General features: G+C 48.3%; 1 protein-coding gene across 2 annotated transcripts in view; it reads left to right on the top strand.

The window, feature by feature from the left end:
• Nucleotides 1-16,139, top strand: part of otofa (otoferlin a) — a 480,240-nt gene that overhangs the window by 414,008 nt on the left and 50,093 nt on the right. For both annotated transcript variants that reach the window (XM_041188008.1, XM_041188007.1), the window contains exons 40-42: nt 3,081-3,241; nt 6,568-6,710; nt 9,830-9,918. In XM_041188008.1, the coding sequence (XP_041043942.1) occupies nt 3,081-3,241; nt 6,568-6,710; nt 9,830-9,918 (393 nt within the window). The remainder of the gene's footprint in view (nt 1-3,080; nt 3,242-6,567; nt 6,711-9,829; nt 9,919-16,139) is intronic.

Consider the following 16,139-nt stretch of genomic DNA (forward strand, 5'->3'; position numbering starts at 1 on the left):
CGGCGAGCTTCTGGTCGGAGATGACAATATGAAAATCCTTGAAACAAATGACACTGCAACACAATAGGGTTTCTGTGCCTTGACCGCTTGGCAGGCATTCATCAGAGACTTAAAATCAAGCAGGCTTCACGGAGTTGAGAGATGGTAATAGACTGTTAGCTCAGCCAGGCTGTCAGAGCCCTTTCCTGTTAATGTTAAAGCAGCAGCCTGAGGGACTCTCAGTTCTCGGTTGGAGACAGCGGCTTAGCAGTAATCTTTCTGGGCTGATAATCAAAAGTCCCAGGCTAATGCTCTGCAAACACAAGTTCAAATCCTACCGTGACAGTTGGTGGACTTTAACCACAAATAATAAAACCTGGAGTTGAAAGCTAAACTCAAGTCCATCTGGTTTACAGGCCTATTAGATTGATTTCAGCGGTAGGGAAACTGTTAGACTCTATTATAAAGTTATCGGGGGTAGGCAGGAATGTGGGGTTGAGGTTACAGTCAGATCAGCCATGGTCTTGTTGAATGGCAGAGCAGGCTCGAGGGGCCGAATGGCCTACTCCTGCTCCTAATTCGTATGTTTGTATGTTCAAAAGGAATATAGAGGTTTCAAAATGGTCACTCAAGCTATCTGACCTTTTCTCTCCACACTGATTTCAAAAGGGGTATTTATCCAACATCTGGAACTGGCTTTGATTTCAGGAGTGATAATGTCCCAGCCATTAGTTTTTGAAAGAATTACAATCTATATTGAGGGTCTTGTGTCAGGAAGCCATTGTTTAGCCACACCCTCTGACTCCGCTAGAGGGGTAAGCTTATCAGATGCAAATAATGCCCCTTTGCCCCTCAGTGGTCAGCTTTTGAAATGGACCTGGACAGCCCCAGGTGTGAGATGAGTTTGTTAATAGCTCTGCAGGCATAATGTGTTTCAATGTGCAAATCTTCTGGTTTCATGATTACAAGGGGCCTGTACAATGAGGTGTGAGGAATCCTTTTGTTCTTGTAATTGCTGTTGGTAGCTTCCAGAACAAAGGGACAATCCTGTGGTCATGTGACTTGTAGCAGCCCCTTTTTTTGTTCAGCAGGAAGTCCATTTTTAAGATAGCAAAAAGAATACAGTTTTGATATATACAATGGTGGATTTCTTTTCATGACATAGGAACCTTACAGTAGTGACTCAGTAAGAATAGTTGCATTGTTAGCAAGTTTGTAGACCATTGGTTTTAGTGAGTCCCAGCAGTTGGACCTTAGGCCAATGGCTAACAGCAACAGATCCAGTCAGGGAACCCTGTAGCACTGCTGAAATATAAAAGTACCTAAGGAAACCTCTAAGGCTTCACAGGAGCGTTATAAAGCAAATTTTGGCACCAAGTCACTTAAGAAGACACTTGAACAGATGACTAAAATCTTGGTCAAAGAGAAAGGCTTGAATGAGTGTCTCAAAGAACCAAAGAGAGGTAGAGATGAGGAGATATTTAGAAAGGGAATTCCAGAGTTTAGGCCCCAGCAGCTGAAGACACTGTCGCCATTAGTGGAGTGATTAAAATTGGAGATGCTTAAGAGGTCAGAATTAGAGGAGAGCAGATACCCTGAAGAGTTGAGGCTAGAGGGGGTTTCAGAGAAACAGAGAGGCAAGGCCATGAACATGAGAATGAGAATTTAACATTTGAACACTTGTCTCCAGATTGTTAGTGCAAGTCTCTAGATTATTAGTCCAATAACGTTATCATTAAGCTATCATGCACATTGCAGGGTGATGTAGTCAGCCACGTCAAAGGCAGCAGACAGGTTGAGAAGAATGAGGGGGGATAGTTTGCATTTGTCAGGGGCCATACAGGACGTAAATTGTGACGTTGATAAGAGCTGTTTCTGTATTGTGGTAGGGGCAGAAACCTGATTGGAGGGATTCAAACATGGGCCAGAGTATTGCTGTCGGCATGTGGGGGCAGGCCCAACACGCCGATGTGTAAAATGATGCACGATGACATCAGGCGTGTGTCCCGATGTCATCGAGCATCATCTAGATATTTTGTTCGGTGGGCGCACACCGGAGGCAGCCTCGCGCCCGCTGAACTGTCAACATCCTATTAAAGCCATTAAAAAAACCAATGAAACTTGTTAGCCACACAGGTGAAGAGCCCAAGCAGCCTTCACGTTTTTCAGGAAACCTCATCCACGGGCTTGATAAAATAACGAATTAAATTTTGCAGACTGTCACATGATGGGGCATGTTTAAATAATTTACTTCTTCCTTTATTAAAAAGTTTAACTATCAACTTAATCTCCCTGAGGCAGCTCTGTGAGATTTCTGCAGGTGTGCGCAAAAGAGCACAAGACCCCGACTCTCCCTCACCACCACCCCCCCCTCCCCACCGCCCACACAGGTAGCGCTGGGCGCTACCAGCCGTGCGTCACACTGGGCGGGCCTTAATTGGCCCGCCCACGTGAAATGGCAGCACCCAACCCATCCGACATAGGCAAGCTGCAGCCCATGGAGTTCCAGGAAAGCCCATTCTCTCACTACAGCTCCTCACACCCCCGCTTCCTGTCAGGACTCCATCCCATTCTCTCAGTTCCTTTGCCTCCGTCTCTTCGTCCACATCCATCCAGGAAAAGTGAGTTTGGCTTTGGATTTGGGAGGTGATGGCATGTTCAAGGATTTTGGAGAGAAAAGGGAGGTTAGCGATGGGCCAGCCGTTTTCAAGGATAGGGGTCGAGGGTTTATTTTTTTGAGAGGGGCGATGATGAGAGATTTGAGGGAGAGGGCTGCAGAACCTGAAGGGAGAGAGCCACTAACAATACCCGTTAATGTGGGAGCCAGGAAGAGAAGAAGGGTCATCAAAGGTTTAGTGGGAATAGGGTTGAGAGAGCAGAAGGAACACTGAAGTGTAAGACCCCCACAGGGAGACAGTCTCATACCCGTGTTAAATAAGCCCAACCTAAGGAACACATTATGAACTATAGGAGTCCTCTAAAAGACAAATAAAATATACCATCAGCTTAGTGAGAACAGAGCAGCGACAGTTGGTTACATTCTATAACTTTTGGACATTAGAGGCTGGTGATGTTTACTGATGTATTCTTCCTGTACACAGCCATGGATACAACATGTGGAGAGATCCCGTGAAACCTACACAGATGCTGACCAAACTTTGTAAAGAAGGGAAAGTAGATGGACCTCACTTCGGACCAGGAGGAAGAGTGAAGGTTGCCAACAGAGTCTTTACAGGGCCCACGGAGATCGAGGATGAAAATGGTATGAAAATAACAGTTCTGTCATTTGACCAAAGACCCTTTTGCTCTATCCCTCTATCCCTCCCCTGCTGCCCCCAGGTTCTGCCGTTGCTTTAAAAGCTGCTCGCCTCTAGCTTTTCCCAGTTTAGATGAAATGTCATCGACCCGAAACATTGGGCCAATCTTTACCGATTGGGCGGCCAGCCCGAAGTCAGAAGGGAATGCATGACACCGGCATGCACAGGCTCTGTCAGGACCTCCCCCCCACCCCCGCCGAACTTCATGGGCAGCAGCTAATTATTTAGAGGGCCGAGCACTGGAGAAGAAACCTCTCCCACAAAATCGCTGGGGCCTCGAGGGGACTGCCTACCTTGCATGCGCGGCCGCGTCTTTGCTTTAACAAACCTTTCCACCACCACCCCCCACCCAACCCCCAACCCCCAACCCCTGCAGCCGCTGCTGGGAGGCCGCCTCCATTTACTTGGGGGCTTCCTCACACAGTGGGGGGGGTGGGGGGGGGGTGTTGCCGACAGCTTGTTAATATGGCCTTTAATGGAATCTTTTCATATGTAAATCAGCTGTTTACCTCCTAGGGGCGGTCAGTCTGTCCGGTTCCAGTCCCACCATTCTTAAAATTCCCCAGTGGCAGGATGTGGCTGGGGGGCCGATCCGACAGCTACCCATGATTTTACCAACCCCCCCCCCACCCCACCCTGCCCAACCACCACCCCCCCACCCCACCCTGCCCAACCTCCACCCCCCCACCCTGCCCAACCTCCACCCCCCCCACCCTGCCCAACCTCCACCCCCCCACCCTGCCCAACCTCCCCCCCCACCCTGCCCAACCTCCCCCCCCACCCTGCCCAACCTCCACCCCCCCACCCTGCCCAACCTCCACCCCCCCACCCTGCCCAACCCACCACCCCCCCACCCCACCCTGCCCAACCTCCCCCCCCCACCCTGCCCAACCTCCCCCCCCCACCCTGCCCAACCTCCTCCCCCCCCACCCTGCCCAACCTCCCCCCCCACCTGCCCAACCTCCCCCCCCCACCTGCCCAACCTCCCCCCCCCACCCTGCCCAACCTCCCCCACCCCCACCCTGCCCAACCTCCCCCCCCCCACCCTGCCCAACCTCCCCCCCCCACCCTGCCCAACCCCCCCACCCCACCCTGCCCAACCTCCCCCCCCACCCCACCCTGCCCAACCTCCACCCCCCCACCCCACCCTGCCCAACCTCCCCCCCCACCCTGCCCAACCTCCCCCCCCACCCACCCTGCCCAACCTCCACCCCCCACCCCACCCTGCCCAACCTCCACCCCCCCACCCACCTGCCCAACCTCCCCCCCCCACCCTGCCCAACCTCCCCCCCCACCCTGCCCAACCTCCACCCCCCACCCTGCCCAACCTCCACCCCCCCACCCCACCCTGCCCAACCTCCCCACCCCACCCTGCCCAACCTCCCACCCCCACCCTGCCCAACCTCCCCCCCCCCACCCTGCCCAACCTCCCCCCCCCACCCTGCCCAACCTCCCCCCCCCACCTGCCCAACCTCCCCCCCCCACCCTGCCCAACCTCCCCCCCACCCCACCCTGCCCAACCTCCCCCCCACCCCACCCTGCCCAACCTCCCCCCCCACCCCTGCCCAACCTCCCCCCCCCACCCTGCCCCAACCTCCCCCCCCCCACCCTGCCCAACCTCCCCCCCCCACCCTGCCCAACCTCCCCCCCCCACCCTGCCCAACCTCCCCCCCCCCACCCTGCCCAACCTCCACCCCCCACCCCACCCTGCCCAACCTCCCCCCCCACCCTGCCCAACCTCCCCCCCCCACCCTGCCCAACCTCCCCCCCCACCCTGCCCAACCTCCACCCCCCCACCCCACCCTGCCCAACCTCCCCCCCCCCACCCTGCCCAACCTCCACCCCCCCACCCCACCCTGCCCAACCTCCCCACCCCACCCTGCCCAACCTCCACCCCCCCACCCTGCCCAACCTCCCCCCCCCCCACCCTGCCCAACCCACCACCCCCCCACCCTGCCCAACCTCCACCCCCCCACCCTGCCCAACCTCCACCCCCCACCCTGCCCAATCTCCCCCCCCCCACCCTGCCCAACCTCCCCCCCCCACCCTGCCCAACCTCCCCCCCACCCCACCCTGCCCAACCTCCCCCCCCCACCCTGCCCAACCTCCCCCCCACCCCACCCTGCCCAACCTCCCCCCCCCACCCTGCCCAACCTCCCCCCCCACCCCACCCTGCCCAACCTCCCCCCCCCACCCTGCCCAACCTCCCCCCCCACCCCACCCTGCCCAACCTCCCCCCCCCCCACCCTGCCCAACCTCCCCCCCCCCCACCCTGCCCAACCTCCCCCCCCACCCCACCCTGCCCAACCTCCACCCCCCCACCCTGCCCAACCTCCCCCCCCCCACCCCACCCTGCCCAACCTCCCCCCCACCCTGCCCAATCTCCCCCCCCCCCACCCTGCCCAACCTCCCCCCCCCACCCGACCCTGCCCAACCTCCCCCCCCACCCTGCCCAACCTCCCCCCCGACCCTGCCCAGCCTCCTGGGGCCAGTAAAACCCAGTCCGTTAACTCTGTTTCTCCCTCTGCAGATGCCACCTGACCTACTGAGCGTGCCAGGATTTTCTGTTTTTATGCAAGGTTTCCAACACCTGCAGTAATATGCTTTTGTATTTTGAAAATCGAGATGATGTGTATCTCATATATAACATAATGTTTAAGATATAACTTCTGAATTTGTGCCATGGGTCACTGAGGTATGAATGTCTAGGGCATTACTCTGAATGTCTCATCCTGCTGCTTCAGCAGAGGTGTTTATTTATTTTTAAATAGTCTTCGCACCTCTACTAAAATAATGAAGGAAGGAACTTCTTACCATTACAGTAAGTATTCACACTCTAGTCCTGTTGTGTTTAATTTCAGCGCTATGAAGTTTGAAGCTTGAGTAATCCATTTTGGTTCTGGATTCATTCTAATTTACTATCCCATGAGTATCGTAAGGGATTTTGTTACAGGTTGTAACATAGATCATTCTGAATTATTGGTGTCAGCGCGAGGCAGCCATGAGGATGGAAGGGTGCAGGAGTCCTGGATTGTGGAATTTTTCCTGCTTTGTACACGTTAAAACGTTCTCATTCCGGAAATGTTAATGATTTATTTTTTTTTTTTAAATATCGACCGTTCAGTTGCCCCAATGTGCGCAGCCAGCCAGCTGAGGCCCTTTAGCAGCACCGCAGCCTCACAAATTTACCCCCTGGAGAATATTTGGAACCGACATTTGCAAGTGTAGTCAGTGCAACTGGACTGACCTTTTTCCCATTTCTCCTAATCAGGCATAAAGAAAGAGACCGACGAGCATTTATCCCTAATTGTTCTACACCACTGGGGGGATGTGCCGCGAGCTGGCTGCAAGTTGGTTCCGGAACATGTGGAAACCAGGCCTCTGCTAAACCCCGAGAAACCAGGCATTGAGCAGGTACAGAAAATGAGGCGTGAAGAAGGCGTTGGGGAAAAAAACTGCGCGGGGTAATTTTATAAGCGAGCCCCCGGCCTTGCCCACCAAGAGTGCATATCAAAAATTGGAGGGCCGTAGACTATGGGCAGAATCTTCTGATCGGCGTGCTGGGGGCGGGGCCCGCTCACCGACACATAATATGACGCGTGGTGACATCGGGCACGTGTCCCAACATCACCGCGCGTCATTCGGATCTTCAGTTCAGTGGGCACGCACCAGTCGGCTGTGCGCCCGCCAATCTATCAAAGGCCTGTTAAGGCCATTTATCAACTAATTGAAGTACTCATCAGGGCTGCCCAACCAACCTTAAGGTTGGCGAGGGGGGGCAGGCAAAGAGCCCAGGCGGCCTTCGCATTTTTCATGGAACCTCATCCACGGGCGGGATGAGGTTTCATGAAGGGTTTATAACTTTAACAAAAATTTTTATTAACATTCATAGACATGCCCCAGCTCAGGCGACACTGTCACATGAGGGGACATGTCTGAATAATTTCTTCTATTCGTTTTTTTCAATTTTTCACGATCAAGTTAATCTTCCTGAGACAAAAACAGAATTACCTGGAAAAACTCAACAGGTCTGGCAGCATCGGCGGAGAAGAGCAAAGTTGACATTTCAAGTCCTGTTGAAGGGTCACGAGGTCTCGAAACGTCAACTCTTTTCTTCTCCGCCGATGCTGCCAGACCTGCTGAGTTTTTCCAGCTATTTCTGTTTTTGTTTTGGATTTCCAGCATCCGCGGTTTTCTGTTTTTATCTTATACATGTTTTAATCTCCCTGAGGCAGTTCTGTGCCTCGGGGAGATTTCTGCGCTCTTTCATTCTTTTGGGAGATTATTACCCAAAAGAACACAGGCCCCAACTCTCCCTCCTCCACACACCACCCCCCCCACAGCCCGCACAGGTAGCCTTGAGCACTTCCGGGTGTGCGTCACGCTGGGCGGGCCTTAATTAGCCCACCCATGTAAAATGGCGGTGGGTCACCCACTCCCACCCAGCCCACCCAACAGAGGACAGAATTCTCCCCTACCATTTTCTAATCAGAATGAGTTGGAAAATTGTGAACAGCATCCACTCAAATTTCAATTGCACGCTCCCAGCAGCCAAAACTCCCCATCAGGACCATAGATAATACAGCGGAGTTTGAAGTTTGATTCCTATTTTGGGCCAATTTTAGCTTTGTTAATCAGGAATCTAAACCCAACCTGATTCAGCTCCATGCTTTCGTTCAGATTTCTAGCAGTGAGCTGTGGTTTTCAAAGAATCCATGAATAAAGCCTATGATTGATACCAATTGATATTGTGAATTAAATGTCCAAAATAACTCCATGGAAAGAGCACCACCACCTTCAGACTAAAGACTGAACAGCAACATTTTGTTCACATCCCTATGGCAAGAACAAACAGTGCCAGTTAGTGGTCACAGTCGTGAAGAATCACCCATGTGACACGTGTGAATTTTGTACACTTTGATGTGACTGTTGCTACCTCGGCAAATGTCAGTGGGGTTGGGGGCGTTGGGGGGGGGGTGGCCTTCAGCTGAGGACTAATCTGCATTAATAAGCAATGGACCCATAACTAAACAGGGGAGGTGGTGGCTTGGTGGTATTGTCACTGGACTAGTATTCCAGAGACCCACGGTAATGCTCTGGGGACCGGGGTTCGAATCCTGCCATGGTGGATGGTGAAATTCAAATCCAATATAAATCAGGAATTAAAAGTCTGATAAAGCAATTGTTATAAAAACCCATCTGGTTCACTAATGTCCCTTTGAGGGAAGGAAACCTACCACCCTTACCTGGTCTGCTCTATACATATGATTCCAGACCCACAGCGACATGGTTGACTCTTAAATGCCCTCTGAATGAGGGATAGGCAATAAACACTAGCCTAGCCAGTGATGCCTACATCCCAAGAATAAATTTAAAGATATATATGAATATGAAATTCTAATTAATCTCTAGAGCCTGCTGATTTTACCTGTATAAAACTTAAAACTCTACAAAGCAGGCAGCAGCGCAAAGCTGCGGACCCCTTCTTTATATAGGTATGTCAGCTTCCGACTACAATTCTTACTGCTGGCCTGAGCAGAAAAGCCACTGGAGCTCTCCTGTCAGGTGAAAGCAATGGGAAGAGGAACTTGAAGCCAAAAGAGATTCAAGCAGATGGGCCAGGATCTTCCTTGATCGTGTGGGCCTGTGTCTGACCCAAACGCATGTGAAATTGTGCAAAATGACACCGGGTATGTGTCCTGACATCAGTGTGCACTGCAATGAGCAATATTGAGGTGGGCGGGCACACAGAGGAGTCGGAGCAACGTCCGCCGACAATTAAAGGGCCAATTAAGGCCTTTAAAAACCCCTATTGTCCACAATTTTAAGTTGCCCGTGCGATTTCACACTCATCGTCTGAGCAAAACAGGCTGGCGGGCAACCCATTTTTAACAAAACCCTCATCCAAGGCGGGATGAAACGTCCGGGGTGAAATACGATAAAAAGAATGATATCTGGGGACTGATGTCTTTTGAGTTCTGCCATCAGGCACTTGAATGTGCTGTATGGACACAATTTGTTGCACTTCTTTTGTCTCATTTTAATTTGTCCAGGTCTGCAGCTCCCCGAGGCAACTCCGCAGCAGGTGTCTGCCTTCAGGGAGCCCGCTAGAAGCGACCACCCGCACCCTCGCTTTTGTTGGCGCCTGCCCTGTTCCTACCCCTTGGTAGCGCTGAGGCTTTTTCAGAGCACGTTTTACACTGGCTGGCCAATTAATGATCAACCAGCATGAAATTGGATCACAGCTGGAAGCGCATTTAGCATCCACTTCTGGGCCCGCCGACTTGGCGAGCACGCCCAATGTGAAACTCAGGCCATAATCTTTTAGTTTGCTGGTGGGCTCAGGAGAAGTAGTAACACTCAGCCATGCCCCACAAGGAAAGCTTAGTCCTTCATCACCGGAGGCCCCACTTTCCTAATGCAGGACAGCCCCCAAAGCCGGCCCCAACACTAGAGGTTTTATGGAGAATTTTACAGCTAGGCAGGCAACTACAAATAATTAATCTGAAATTCACTTTTCGCACAATTTTCAGGGTCGCATTGAATTGTTCGTTGACATGTTTCCAAAGGACATGCCTGCGCCAGGAGCACCAATTGACATATCTCCACGGAAACCAAAGAAGTAAAGTATTTCTCATACACCATAACAAATTTAGCTCAGTACAACTGCTCTTTTAATGCATATTTGATCGCACCTTTATAATATTCTTCTTTTGTTGCTGTTTCTGCAATAACACATTTATCTCCAGGAGTTCATAAGCATCACTTGAAAAGGAAGTCGACTGACATCGATATTCTTGTGTAATGGCTGTTCAGTGCATTATACTTCAGGGTCAATTTGAACAGAATAAGTTCTTATTTGTTTTAATTTCTAATCACTAATAAGGTTATTTAATTCTCTGGAATCCAAGTCTAAGCATATAATTTTTCAATTTGAGAGAGATAAGCAAGAGAGTAAGAGCGTCTTGGAGTAGAATCGACACCACAGACAATGAGAGGCATAGGTAATTTCCTCCCCAAAGAAAGGAAGCTCAGTAATTATCATAAGGACAACACTGTTTATTTTTTTCTAATATGTTCCTACGGTGATTGCAACCAAGTGCTTTAAACTGGGATGGATTTCATCCAGTTTGCCTTTTCTGTTGAGATAAATGTTCCCTTCTCTTTCATTTGGATAATAGTTTCACAAGCTTGTCAAATGACAACAGCTTTTGTTTTTGTTTGGTAGCTAGTATCATCCCAACTACTATCTCTTTATTTCTCACACCCTGATTCGGAATAGGGATGAGCATATTCCCCACCCATTCTAACAAAAATGAACTAATTTTGGATCTATTCAAACAGATCTGCAATCAGTCCAGCTCTGATACTTTGGCTTTGGTTGCCCCCATTCATCTTTTTGTAAATGACAATGCATTTGATTTAAAAATCTCTGAATCTGTAGAATAGATTCCCATAAACTATGAAATATTTTGTTCTGAACAATGTGCATTTATAAGTATCTTGTGTATCCTGCCATCCAGAGCTTGTGATATCTTTGCAAGACAAGAAAGAGACAGTGGGCCGCATGTAAAATCAAGTACCAACTAAAACTAGTTTATTCTGGTTTGACTATATATACATACATACACAAATAGTCACAAGAGGGTGCTATTACACTATTACACCACTCATTTAATGAAAAAATTGCACAATGTTTAAATTCTATACAACTTATGTACATTTTTTGTTTTTTATTTTGATTTTCATACTTGGATCCATCTCTGCCTGAGTCTGAGGAGGAATTTTCTCCAACAAAGACTGATTTTTCCCTTGACCTTCAATTGAAATTTCCACTTTATCAGACACGTCTGCCTGATGCTGGCTCAGATCCGAACTAGGTTCAGATACAACTTGTGTTGGATTAACTATTGATACTCTACACATATCCCAACTTTCCAATTAATCAGACTCATTCTTCCCAACTCCCTTCTTCTTTATGAACCTCTAAAGGTAAAACATAATCTATAGGTACAAACCTAACTTTTCCACTAGCAGGTGCCTTGACCAAATATGTGCGAGGACCACATATTTTCATGACTCTTAATGGTAACCACTTCAACCACTTGTGATGATGTTCATTCAACGTCTGGTTCAGACTTCTTTCTCTCAATCTACCCCTATCATGATTCTATTTCTGCCCGGTTTGTTTCTCTTCTGTTGACTGTGCTAACTGCGGCTTCAGCAATAAAAACCTCATCCTAGGATGTCTTCCAAGAAACAATTCAGCTCGTGTTCTGCCAATAATATTGTGAGGTTTGTAATGATAAATGAATAAAAAATTTGCCAGTTTGTGATTCAAAGACCACTGACATTTCTTCCAATTTGCATCTAACATTTGCTTAACAAGAACATACTTAATAGTTTGTACTATGTGCTCTGCTGCTCCATTTGAAACAGGATGATACAGTGGAACTCGAATGTGTTTGACCCCCATTCATTCTCATGAAATTTACAAACTCTTCTGAACAAAACTGAGGTCCATTGTTGGACACAATTCCCTCTGGAAAACCATAAGCAGCAAACAAATTACACAACTTATCTAGAGTTTTGCTGGTTGTTGTTCAATTCATCAGAAACCTCTGAACCCACTTTGAATGACCATCTATCACAATGAATAGCCATTACCCTTCAAATTCTGCAAAATCTATGTGCAGCCTCTGCCACATGCTAGCTGACCATTTCCATGGTTGCAAAGGTACCAATGGTGTCTTCTTTTCTACAGCTTGACATACTCTACACTGTTTCACTCTGTCTTCCATGTTCTTATCTAACTCTGGCCACCAAGGATAGCTTCTCACTGGACGCTTTGTCAAGCTCATCCTGAGGGGTTGATCATGAAGCTCACACAACAACTGTGATCTGTACCTTTCACGAGGTACAACTCTGGCTCCCTGCATAACACAACCTTTATCGATGGACAGCTCATAAAAAATGGTTTGATTTCTCACCCCAAGTCTCTGTGTTGGCTGCCGGTTTGTGATGTAGTTATCTATCTTTACCAATACAGGGTCCCTACAATTCTTCCACCAATGTCATCTGTTGTGACTGGCAACTCATCGACAAGTGAAAAAAAAATACATTTTTCCTGTTGGGCTGTAGCTCCCCACCTCTGAGGAAGATGGTAATCTAAAAATCAGATCAACATTACAATGATCTTCCCCTTGTTTGTATTGGATGTTGTACTGATAAACAGACAGAATCAAAGCCCTTCTCTGCATTCAGGTTGCAGTTGAAGTGGATACTGGAGACTTCAGGATACAAAATAGTCATCAGTGGCCTATGATCAGTTTTGATTGTGAAACAATCACCATCTATGTATTTATGAAACCTTCTCACTCCAAAAGTCAAAGACAATGCTTCAAGTTCTATCTGGGCATAATTCTGCTCACTGGCACTGAGGGTGCATGAGGCAAATCCAGTCAGTCTCCTCACCATTATACAACACTTGTGAGATCAAAACACCTACTCTGTATGGAGAGGCATCACATGCTAGCCTAATCTTTTTGCATAGATTGGAATGTACAAGCATTGTACCATCTACCAATTTACTTTTGCACAACCAGAATGCTCTGTCATACTGCCTTGTCCAGTTCCATAGAACACCCTTCCTTAAGAGTTCATTCAATGGGTGCAATAAAGTTGCCAAATTTGGAATGAATTTACCACAGTAATTCACCAAACCCAAAATATCTGAGCTCAGAGATATTCTGAGGGTGTGAAGCATTTCTTATTGCTTGAACCTTACTCTTGGTTGGATGTAACCCATCTTTGTCTGCCCTGTGACCTAATGTTCTACAGAGTTTTGAAACATTTCACATGTGTGTCCCTTCACCTGAACTCTATACTTTGCCAAATGTTGGAGCACCCTTTTCAGCCTGTCTTCATGGGCCTGCCTGTTTGGAGCTGAGATACGTATGTCACCCAAATGGCACACTGCTCCCTGAGTTCCTTGCAAGATTTAGTTTATTACCCCTTGAAAAATTCCAGGGGCTGAAGAAGCACCAAATGGCAGACAATGAAACTGAAATAGACCCATGTATTACCACTATAGGAGTAGCTCAATTACTCTGTTCTACTTTAAATATAATAGCCCAGAACTTCAGATCTCTGCATGATTGTACTCCGGAGGTACCCCCAAGATACACTGGGGGACCACTCTGAAGTCCCCATGCACTGACTACAAGGGAATTGCCCAGGAAGTTTGAGCCCCCAATGGGCAATCACCCTGCATCTAGAACCATCGTAAACCCTGAGTTAAAGTCGGAGACTTTGGATGATTCAAACTCACTTACCAGAATAGTTACCCAGGAAAAGTTAGATAGAAATAAAACCAGTTCTAACTCCTGGGTAACTATACTGCTAAAACACTTCCCCCAACTCCCCATTGGACCCCAACTCCCCATTGGACCCCAACTCCCCAATTGGACCTCTCTGACCACCTACCACCCACCCCCCGACCACCCCCAACTACCTGCCCACCCCACCTACCCACCCAATCCACTATCGCCCTGACCCCCTCCAACTACCCTCTGACCCCCCCGCCAACCCAACCACCCCTGACTCACTATCTGCACTGACCCCCAGACTACCCCCCGACCCCAGACAATGCCCCACCACCCCCGACCGGACTGCACCTCCTGATCTGACACCCACCAACCACCCAACTACCCCACAACACCTCAACCTCTACTACCCCCTGAACCTGAACCTGACCCTGAACCTCTATTACCCCCTCTGACCTCCCAACTAACCCCAGACCCACTACTCCCCAGCCCCACCTCCCCAACTCATCCTATCCCCTCACCACTTACCTTACACACTTACTTTCTCTCCGTAGCTTGTCTAAGTGGCTTTGGGATATTTAAACTTAGCAGAATATGGCAGAAAAAGGGGTTGTGGCTCAGCTTCCCCAACACTGCTGCATTACCAAAGGAAGGACTCCCGGACAAGTACACTCTGAGGAGGACTGGTTCGGAAGGCTGGGCAAGGAGCATGGGGCTCTGGTGCAATCTAAGAGAATAGGAGCTGAATGGCAATCCGACAGTGATAGCTACCACTCGGAAGATTCGGCCCCAAGTCCCCAGGCTCAAGCATCTTCAGTTCTTGCTCTACTTTCTCTTTTAGAGCATAGGGCACCGGACAAGGCCTGCAATAAACTGGTCCTGTGTTGCTCTCAGTGCGCACATTATATCCTTGAATCAGTTTGCTAGTTTCACTGAGAGTACTTTGTCCCGCACTCTGACCCACAATGCTCTCTTGGAATTCTCCAAAATTAATATGAATGGACAGCTTTTTCAAAGCTATAATAAAGTCGCCAGTGTCCTCACCGGACAAATGATTCATTGTTCCAAACCAACAGCCTGCAGCAATCTCTAACGGCTTGTAACTGCAGTACTGCTCAGGCTTACACAGAATGTGTGCCAGTAGCATGCCTTTTGGCTTTAGTGAGATGAGCAAATTCTTGAGTGTTTCATACGCTCCTGGGCCTGTTTCCATCAAAAAGATCACCCTTTTCCTTTTCCCCACTTCCTAATTAACAGCCAGGTTATCAGCAACATCGAGGATATTATTAGCAGTGAAAGATATCTATAGCCAGTCCACATACACACAGGAAAACTCTCAGTCATGACTATACTCTCCCAGTCACCCAATAATACCTGTTGATTCAGCAATCTTCAAAGGTTAGTCCACCCACCTGTACAGTTTTTTCACTAAGACTGGATTTCTAAAACTATTTCTTAGCAAATAAAAAAACTCATAACTCTTCTACTGCTTTGCTGAAAGCTTCTCCAACCAAATGTTGTTCCATCCGCAATCCCGCTTCATTGCCAGTCTTTGATATTTTTGCAGGACAGATAAGATATCAGAGAGCTGTATCCGTAGCAACAAAGGTTGTGGATGTCAAAAAATACACATAAAAATGTTACAATTCCATTTCCTGATGATCCAGTGCAAGAAGGAGATATCTGTTATCAAGATGGTCTGGGGGATCATATATTTAAGCAATCCTGATTATCTAGTTAGGTAGGGGTAGAAATTTGTGTGTTGCCATATATTGCTTCAGCTTTAGCTGCCTGAATTTATACACAGTGACGCCAAATTCCAAATGTTTAATTCCCAGTTAAACATCTTAAGTTAATTAAACTGGAGTGCTGTTTTTGGATGCAGTGGAATGTTTCAGTTGGAGTTTGGTGACTAAGAGAGTTTAAGATTTAAGTCAATGGTTAAATTCCATCTAAAGTCTAGTCTTTCTTTAATTTAGCAATTAATTAAAAGTCGTTGTTAAGGTTGGAAGAAGGTGAGTTTTAGTCCAGCCTTAAAACAGGGCTCACACAGGCTCTGCTAATATCTGCAACTAGTTAATTAGATAACTGGCTTAATCAGGTTTCCAGAGGCTAAGTTCAGAGAGTATAAAAGTAGGCTATCTTTTGTGCTGACTTTATTTGCCCTGGGGTGCAATCTTTGGCTGCATTAGTGTGCTTCAGTTGGGGTTTGGTGACTGAGGGAGTTCGGTGAGGAGGGAGGAGGCACTCCTTTCTTTTTCTACCTTTCCTCAGACAGAAGAGTGGCAGCTCAGAACCTGGTGAGTAAATTAGAAAAGTAGTATTTTTAAACAAGTTGCTATACTTGGATTTAACTGCAGAAGCACCAAGAATAAGGGAAATTCAGGATCAATATAATAAAGTAATATAAATAAGCCAAAGTAGAATAAAGTTAACATAAGGGAAGCAGGGTTAAGACATGGCAGGGCAGCTCAGTCAAGTGGAATGCACGTCCTGTAATATGTGTGAAGTACTGGAC

This window comes from Carcharodon carcharias, chromosome 5 (assembly GCF_017639515.1).
Source record: "Carcharodon carcharias isolate sCarCar2 chromosome 5, sCarCar2.pri, whole genome shotgun sequence".
In the NCBI taxonomy this organism is placed as follows: Eukaryota; Metazoa; Chordata; class Chondrichthyes; order Lamniformes; family Lamnidae; genus Carcharodon; species Carcharodon carcharias.